Genomic DNA, 9,509 nt, shown 5'->3' with positions numbered 1-9,509 from the left:
CCATGTCCTGCTACTAAAGCCCACATTTGTTCTTGGGTAAACTTTCACTTTAGCTTCTGGTGTGAAGAGCACTGAGTTGTAATATCTATCATTAGATTAAATACGGAGATGAAAGTCCTGTGTCTTCTCATGATACTGGTAAGAGCTAATCTTAAAAAAATCATCTTTCTGCACATAGTTGGTTGTATTTTAGAACGTTGCCAGGAGGTTTCATGTTTCTTTATCACTTCCTGATGGTTTCCAGCATCGCTTTCACTCTGAATAAATACAGATTACAAGAATAAGCAAAAAAACTAATCTAATCAACATAACACATTTAATAATTAGCATGTTACCCTAATAGAGCCTGTTAAATTTTAAGTAATATATGATGATTTAATAATTTGCAGAGTCTGGGAATCCATTTGTCCCCGGCAGAATTTTTGCTGCGAAAAAAAAGGAACTGGATCATACAAACCTTCATGATCGATGAAAGTTACAGTGGGCCCTTTCCACATTATTTGGGTAAAGTAAGTATTAAAGTAGTAACAACTGAATAAGATATATCACAAATATGTTAACAATTAAGTACAAAACAAAATATTAATGTTATTCTTTGTAATTTAGGTTGAAATAGATTCCAGTTTAAATATTGTAGAAGTCACTGGTCAGGGTAAGAATGAGGAACCTCGAGATTTAATTAGCCTAAATCAAAAAGACGGACATGTTTTAATCCTGGGTCCTGTGGACTATGAAAAATATACAATTCTGAAGGTAAGAGGAAGAATAAAGCCCATCTAAGTCAGACAGCTTTTTGTGTTTATATGTCTCATTGTTGTCTCTTTATTTAATTATATTATTACTCTCGTATTTTCCCTTAGCTGATAATTAGGGCTCAAAATAAAAAAAATCATACGTTGACAAAGGTGGGCGTTAATTTTGAAATCATTGATGCAAATGACAACCCCCCGATATTTAACCAAACAGCGTATGAGATCACCATAAATGAGTCAACACTACAAGGTAAGATTTTCAATCATTTTTATGAAACAAGGTTTTTGGCGTGACTAAATCTAACATGGTTTTTTTTTTATATCTGGCAGGCACTGAATTGATCAACGTTACAGCAACAGACAGTGACAGCACAGAGGAGTATAAGACTTTTCTTTTTAGTATAGACTCAGTTATTCCTGAAACAGAGGACTTGGAATTCACCATAAACAAGGTGCCTTATTTTGGTAATGGAACCATTTCATTTAAAGGATGCCTGGACCACAAGGTGAGGATGACCATCACTTGAAGAAGATAAATAAAAAATAGACAATTGTATTTTTTATTTTTGTCAAATGTCCCAAATACATTTGCTGTTTTATTCAGACGTACTTTAAAAAGGAGGAATTTATTTGCCCTACAGAAAGCAGACAGATACACCATTATTGTGAAGGCAACAGACCTTGGAAAACCAAAGCCGCTCTTCAGCTTCACCAACGTTACAGTCAACATAAACCCTGGAAATAGACATTGTCCAATATTTATAAACCAAACTGTGAGCATTTCTGAATTTCAGTTCCTGACGTAAGCACTGAATTTAAACTAATTGAATGCCTTTAATATTTTTGTACTTCAGGGTCCAGTACGTGTGAAAGAAGGTGAGGAAAATGTTATTTTTTCCCGTCTACAAGTCAAGGATGAAGATACCAAAGGTACAAAAGGTTGGAATGCAGTATATGCAATCCATGGAGACAAAAACAACAACTTCAAAATAAAGACTGATCCTCACACAAACGAAGGATTACTCTATGTGAATAAGGTACTTTTCCTCTTATTTCAACACATCCAGCTGCTCTTTCGCAATAGTTCACCCCACGTATTAAAAAATAAAAATTGTGCTGAAAAATTCATTAGTATGTTTTTATAATCTGATTTTGAAGCTTAAAGCATATGTGCACCTTTAAAATTTAGCATGAGCATATTTTCCATTTTATGTTGCGTGAGGTTTCAAAAATATTTAATGTCTGCAAGTACTGCTCATTTTTCTCTAGCGTAAACTTTGACTATTAAATAATGTACATGTTCCATATTTCACCATAATGTATTTCCAACATTGTAAGTCTTGGTATCTTTGAAAAAGTAAAAGTGGAAAAAGCAGAAAACAGACACAAAAGATTAAATGACTCACTTCTCAAACCATATCAATTGATAGATTATGAAGCAATTGAAGAGAATTTGAATGACTGTACTGAAAGATTGTGAAAATTGAAAACCTCCAGCAAAAGATGCAATCAAAATGCAAAAATTAAAAATCCTGTAAAAGCTATTTCATATAACATATAAATTATTTTGTTAAGAAATTTTTAAAAATCTTTGAATTGCTACTGTTTTAACAGCCACTCGACTACGAGGATGAATCCTTGAAGAACATCACAATCACAGTGGAGAATGAAATTCCTTATTTCACATGCAAAGTGATGGATCAGCACACCTCGGGCCTTTGGACGATAAAAACAGATCCCAGCCTTTTCAGTGGAGCGTCTATGAGTGGAGGGAATAACAGAGGAGGGACTCGTCAAATGACAGTCATCGTAGAAGATGTCAATGAGCCTCCGGTCTTTGATGAGCTAAAACCAATTTCTCTGCCCAAAGACGTGGAAGTGGGCCATCATTTGGGAACAATTGTTTCTAGAGACCCAGATGTCAAAGGTGCAAGAAGAATTAGGTAAGTAATAATAATATTCTCAACAATACATGTAAACAAAGCATCCTTAATGTGACAAATATACTGTACAATTCTGATGGAGAAACAAACCAATTATTGGTGGTGGGGGCCGTCAGGGAATCCAGAAGTTAAAAAAGTAAACTACCGTTTAATTCTTTTTTCTGACTTCTTTTTGGAGGGGGTTTGAGCAAGTTTGAAAAATAATTATCTTTTTTTTTTTTACTTCATCATTTTAAATCCTCAGTTTATTACTCTTGTGAAATTATACACCTACTTTGTGTAGCCAGTTTTATTTATTGTCACCCAAACAAAATGTAGTTTGATTTAAACGGTGGTTACCTCTTGAATCTCTAGTAAACTTTGTTTAACAAAGAACTGACCTTTTCACTGTTGTAACCAGCATCTGCAGGCCAGTATTTACCTCATTAAGCCCAGTTCATCACAACTTCCAAAGTCTACCTTTATAAAGTTGTTGTTACAATTAGCAGCATTAATTGAAGCTGCATTTGTTCTCCTGATTTTAAGTGGTCACAGGTGGCAACAGAACCATGGTAGTTTTACAAATACTTTTTTTTTTTTTTTTTTTTTGTCAGAGGTCACTGACCAAACATTGACCTAAATAAGGGATGTATAATTACACTTAAGAGTATATGATTAGACTTAAATGACCAAGCATAAATCCTTTTAGAAATTAGTTAGAAATTTAGGTAGCACTTTTTAAGGGGGGTTAAACTTTAAAAGTCTGGGTGTTTTAAAGGCACTATTTACATTTAATTTCATACGCAGCTGTCTAGTACAAAACTGTTCCTACTCTTATGGTTTCTAAATCTGTGAAGGAAATGTGGAATTGAGAAGTCTGACTTACAGTGAGAAACATTTTATGAAACACTCTGGGTCCTTGTTTGAGAATATTTTTAAAGTAAGCAGCATCTTATGTAAGATGCAGTGTATTTTTCCTCCATTAGTAAGGAATGAAATTCATTTATTACAGTGCTCAGGATCAAGATGTTAATGAGGTTTATTTTTGAGCTATTTGTAGTTGGCTTTCTTAAATCCTTTTAAAGCGTGTTATACCAGGAGATGGCAGCATAGTCGTGAGTGCTCCAGCAAAGAGGTGAAGAATCAGAAATCTGTTTTTCTTATTTCAGTTTAACTTTATGAAATTAATGTCACACTATAGGTTGAACGTTTTTGAATAATTATCCATGGTCCCTTTTACAAATATCCAACATTTAAACATGGCTATGAACACTTTTGAGATACTGCGATGAAGTGCAAGTCCCTCATTGGTGTGCTTAACGTAGCTACATGTGTTCCAGATACACAAAAGGTGAAGATCCAGCCAATTTGGTTTCAGTGGACCCCGAGACAGGAAAAATAACCACAGCACGTATCTTAGACAGAGAGTCACACTACGCTAAAGATGGAGTTTATGTCATCACAGTGAATGCTGTTGATAGTGGTATGTTCAATGAGATTTTAAAAGTACCTTTTTGTAAAAAAGTATATTTTTCTCACTAGTAAAATTGTACAATGTGTCTGCACAAGGAAGCCCTCCTCAGACCGGCACAGCGAGTCTCAGCATCTACATCGCTCGTGCGAATGACAATGCTCCATCTCTAATTGTAAACACCTTCAACATGTGCCAAAGTGACAAATCATCATGGGTCAATGTCACAGCTGTGGATCCGGATGAGGACCCATTCAGTGGGCCTTTTTCATTCAAACTTCTTGGAGATGTTAAGAAAATGTGGAGGATTAATCCTGAGCAAGGTGAGGCGTGTCGCTGCTGTTTGTGCCGTGTTTTGCAATTCAAAGTTTTCACACCAGATGTTGTGGCTCAACCTCAAACATCAACAGGTTTTATTGGGATTTTTTGCGAATGTCACATGTCAATTCTCAAAACCACGATCATTTGCGTTTATATTCAGTCCTATTTGCTCTGTTAGCTCTAAAAGCCAAATACAAAACCACTGTTTTTAAAAGTTAATTAGTTTGAAAATAAATTCCTCTTTTGTATAATTGCATCTCGGTAATAAATATGTTTATATGAAACCACAGAGGAGAAATTTAAAGTAGACTCCAGTTACAAAACAAAATATTACACCTTGAGGATCTAATGGGGAGTGGCTTAATGCATAATTGAAAAACAGGGAAAACTAGGGCATAACAAAACACATCTATCCGAACTGAAAGGATGGAAAAAAAGAGAATCTTAATCAAACAAGAAGTAAATTTGGAGGAGCTGAGGAGATCCATAGGTCAGGAGGGAGAGCTATTGACAGAACAAATATTAGCTGTGCACTCCACAAATCTGGAGGAAAACCTTTGTACCTTTGCAAAACAAGAACATAAGAAGCTCTAATTGGAGTTTGCCACAAATGAGGGGTACAACTAATGTGAAAGAACAGTAGCAAGAGATCTGTATGCATTAGCTGTGTAACAGTCTAGTAATCAACCTCCCCAGCATAAATAGTTATTTTTTATCAATGTCTGATCTTCTAGAAGTTGTGAGTCTATTGCCCTTTTGCTTCTGAAAGCCTAGCTTGCCTGGATTTTGTGTCATTATGACCTTCCTTTATCCTTGTCTGTGTGATATAGTCCATAACAAACACAATTCATAACAAACTGAGCTGCTTTACAAAAAGAATATACACGGCTAAATGTCCACAGGCTCCATTACATAGATCCAAATAAAACAAATTGAAGTTTGGGGCAAAATGTAAAAAAAAAAAAAACCCAGGGGTATTAATATTTTGTAAGGCACTCTAAAAGGGGATCATCATTTATCCCATAACATAACAAGACGCATATTTGTTTTGGATTTGCAGGGCATTCAGTCAACCTTACAAAAGGACAAAACGTTTATTCTGGACTTCACAAGTTGAAGCTAGAAGTGTCAGATTTTCAAGGAAAGAAATCTCTCCATTACTTGTCAGTGTTTGTGTGCAAGTGCTCTGATGCAACCAAGCCAGACTGCAGCCTGAGAAAAGCTGCTGGATTCACAGTAGGAATGGGAGCTCTGGGAATATTATTCTTCTGCATTACATTAATAATAGGTAGGACAATCTGAAGTTTTCATTCTATCATTATTATCATCATTAAAAAATGACAAATAAAAAGAGCAGCAATGTAACACATATGTGTCATTTATGTGTTTTCTTCACGCCCCAGGTTTGTTATTTTTAACATTTTTTGTGTCATGTGAACCTGAGAAGATACCAATGGATGATGATGAGCCTGTGCAACACTTAATGAAAAGCAACACAGAAGAACCAGGAAGTGATTGTTATGTGTGTTCTGTAAATTTATGTCAGTTTTTTTTTTTTTTTTGTTGTTGTTGCTGTTGTTGTTAATTGTATGTCTCGCAATTCAATGATATGTTAAAGTATTGTGAGAGAACCTATTAATTTAGAATGGAGAGGTAACTTTAAATACATATATTTGTAAATCTGAAATCAAAAAGTCAACTTTAACAAGTATAAATGTGTGTTTAGGTGCCCTTCAACTCACTAAACAGAAGAAATTATGGACAGCAAATTCAAGTATCTGAAGATGTAAATTTGTCAATGACACCAGTAAGTGTTGTTAGTTACTCACTAATGTACTGCAATAACTAAAAACATTTTCATAAAAATTATTTTCAACATGTTTCCTGAATGAAAAGAACTGTTCAAATTAATTTACCCCTCATTCTGCTACTCAGTTTGACTATAAACACCATCCTGCTACTGAAAAATCAATGTATGCTTAAACACAACTAAACCTTAGGGCCACTTAATGAATTTACACAAAATGGATCCCAATTTTTTGTTGACTCTTGACGCACTCTTACTACAGTTCTGTTCCGAACTTTACATACAGTTATGATTATCTTTAATTTTGGACTTTTAATGAGTTATGAGTAATTTCTACAATTCTACAATTTTCTCTCATCCAAGAACTGTCAGAATTAAACATGCACAGTGATAAATACTTACATACTCACTACTACAGATTTTATAAAGTTTTTTAAAGCAAAAAAGGAAGGTCCAGGTAAAATTCTGTATTTGTTTCCTATTACTTTTCTTATTAGAAATGGCATCGCTCATTTAAGCCGTATTTACATTTTATTTGTTGCTCTTTGTTGTGCTTCCCCTCTTCCCAGATATTACTGGATTCTGCCGTTAATGTCCAAGCCTGCCCGAATGTGATCAAGTTCAATCAAGACAGAGGCAGTTGGACGAAATCTTCTATGGTGGTAAACTTATGACTTTTATTGCTATTTCTTGTCAAATATTCTTATTATATATATATATATATATATATATATATATATATATATATATATATATATATATATATATATATATATATATATATATATATATATATATATATGATGTCTGGAAGATTGATTAACTGTTTTATATTCAAGTCTTTCCGTGAGCGCTGGGATATGTCTACTCAGGCTCCGTCTTCAGGCATGGGGATCAGATGTCAGATGGGAACATTAAAGAAAGGGGTACTGTATCATATTTCTATACACTTAGAATTTTATCATTCATAAGTGTCTTACATTTTTAAGACATTTTTAAATCTGAATGATTTTACATAATTGTATACAAAATATATTTTCATCAATTATCTATTGTATTTTGCACTTAAAATGACAAAACTCCTTTCATATTTTATAGACCCTTATGGAACAGACTCGTGAAAATCTATTATTCATAACCCTCACAAATAGGCTGCAAAAACTTGAGGCAGCAGGCGAGGAACTTGGTGATTATGAACCCACTGTGTATGATGATGAGGGAGACTTGGCAAAAAACTTTGAACTTGATGCCATTTCCAACCCTGAAGATCCCTTCGACCCAGAACTGGATTCCAGGTTTTTACCCCTTGCATCCGTCTGTTTACCTGACTTGTTTGCCCAAAGCATAAAAATGTAAGACAAATACTCTGACCAGAATGGTTGAGCATAGGAGGGCTACTTCTTGTGTTGTGTTTAATGTTTAGCTTTCCTGCACCTTTCAAGCGATCTTGAAAGATGCCAAAGCCGACTTCATTTTGTTTTAACATTTAATAGTTCCAAACATTTTTTGCCAAAAAGATGGACTGCTGTTAAAAAACTGACAATGAGATTTTCTTTGTATAAAGAGACAAGTTATAGAAAGCAAACTTGATTACCAGTACAAAGTATCAAAATAACAAGATATAGCTCAAGTTTTAAGTCTCTTTGTTGGCCAGAATTTAAATGTGATTAATTTGAAGAGCAAAGGAAATAACTATTTTTATGTACCATTTTCAAGAGTCCTTAAAATATACTTGGCACCACTTCATTATTTTTCTGTTATAATGTAACTTTCAAAAATGTTGCACAGATTAGGAGTTTGGGTGTTGTATTTTGCACAAAAAAAAACACTGTTTAAAAAACCCCATAAAGAACATAAATACTTGTTTTTTGGCACTGAAGAACCTTTCTACTTGACTGAGCGACATTTGTGGTGCTTCATTGCCTTGATAAAATGATAAGTCACACACAACCAATAGCTGAGAGCCCAGACCCTCTGCAAGAGGCAAATAGTGTAGAACAAGGGACTGGTTTTTACCAGGCAACCATCTTAATTTTCACCTTGAATTAAGGAAACAAAATAAGAAGTTGAAGCCAAATTACTAATTTTTCCAAAACTCTACAATGCTTTAACTACTGTGTACAGTAAATGTGTCTGATTACTGTCTAAATTAAAAACGATCTGTTTCTTTGTAGGAATCTTGAGAGAGTTCTCTTAATAATCTTTACAAATAAATGACAAGCAGATTTTAAAGGCACAAATCACGGGACATTTTACTTCAAACTAAGTCACTCTTACCTTTCTTTGTTTCTTTCTTTCATATATGGATTAATATTGATCAGAATTACTAGATTGTACTCTGTAATTTGTTTTAATAGAATGCAAGGATTTTGTATGTGTATATGTTGTACTGTATAGATTTCTCTTTGACATGGATGGATTGCCCGACTTGATGTAACTAGATTCATTTGGAATGAATGCATGATTGGATTGACTTTTTTTTGTAAAGTGCTTTGAAATGAATTGTGAATTGATGATATACAAATAAACTGAAATGAAGAATTATATATAGCAGTGCATAAATCAGTTATGTTTAATTCCACTGTGAATGACTTGCAACTTGCAAGAAATCACTTAAGAAAAAAGATGTTACTGACATTAAACAAACCTATTTTTTTCATTAGATGGTTATAGGAGACACACATAGAAGTTACATGAGACACATTATATATATCAATAAAAGAATACTAACTTAATATTTGTTTCTTCCCAAGCCAGTATCTTGTTATGAGTGAAAGAGTTTCACTAACACTTTTTTTTTTTCAATTTATCTGGAGAAAAATTGATGAAAATCTTTCATAGTGTGGAAAGACGCTCGTGGCTTTAACGTGCTTTTCTGCATTTTTGCTCAAATCATTCCCTTTTGTTGTAGCCTGTTCTTTCCTATCAGAATATTCATCATGAGAAGAAGCAGGATCACTATGTCAAACTATCAGTAGAATGGGGCAGCAGTACATGTGAATGGTAAAAGTAAGATTTCATTCATGACAATGTTGGTATCTTGCTTCTAGTTGCCTAAAGGAAAAGAAATGCTAATTTATCAAAGACAAGCACATCGCCAAGTTAACTTTTGTAATTGTACCACAACTTTTGCTTGTAGGAAGTTTAACTTCCTAGGTGAATTGATTGTTTATTTCAAAACATTCAGCATGCCCATGCTCAGCAATGATACAAACATCTCTAATTTTACCAGAAGT

General features: G+C 33.9%; 1 protein-coding gene across 2 annotated transcripts; it reads left to right on the top strand.

The window, feature by feature from the left end:
• Positions 1–39: 39 nt before the first annotated feature.
• On the top strand, positions 40–8,819 carry LOC106918579 (cadherin-like protein 26). Of its 2 annotated transcripts, none has more exons than XM_088007234.1 (16): positions 40–138; positions 390–509; positions 607–753; positions 861–1,002; positions 1,083–1,258; positions 1,394–1,525; positions 1,607–1,789; positions 2,367–2,695; positions 4,015–4,157; positions 4,244–4,468; positions 5,527–5,754; positions 5,870–5,988; positions 6,193–6,273; positions 6,843–6,932; positions 7,113–7,199; positions 7,372–8,819. In XM_088007234.1, the coding sequence occupies exons 1-16, from the start codon at positions 109–111 to the stop codon at positions 7,627–7,629; spliced, it is 2,490 nt and encodes an 829-aa protein (XP_087863360.1). In that variant the 5' UTR covers positions 40–108; the 3' UTR covers positions 7,630–8,819. The 2 variants fall into 2 exon arrangements, with proteins under 2 accessions (XP_087863360.1, XP_014843929.2); XM_014988443.2 differs by having other exon boundaries at positions 41–138; positions 6,843–6,935.
• Positions 8,820–9,509: the final 690 nt, after the last annotated feature.

The sequence above is a fragment of the Poecilia mexicana genome, unplaced genomic scaffold (assembly GCF_051168715.1).
Source record: "Poecilia mexicana isolate PSO_F unplaced genomic scaffold, ASM5116871v1 scaffold_7, whole genome shotgun sequence".
NCBI classification, from domain to species: Eukaryota; Metazoa; Chordata; class Actinopteri; order Cyprinodontiformes; family Poeciliidae; genus Poecilia; species Poecilia mexicana.
This window is presented reverse-complemented; position numbering and strand designations above follow the sequence as displayed.

Excerpts from the sequence above, each read along its gene's own strand:
- LOC106918579 (XM_014988443.2), top strand. The coding sequence starts at position 109 with ATGAAAGTCCTGTGTCTTCTCATGATACTG. Across the intron at positions 6,274-6,842 it reads TAAATTTGTCAATGACACCA|ATATTACTGGATTCTGCCGT; the intron begins GTAAGTGTTGTT and ends CCCTCTTCCCAG. Across the intron at positions 7,200-7,371 it reads TGGGAACATTAAAGAAAGGG|ACCCTTATGGAACAGACTCG; the intron begins GTACTGTATCAT and ends CATATTTTATAG.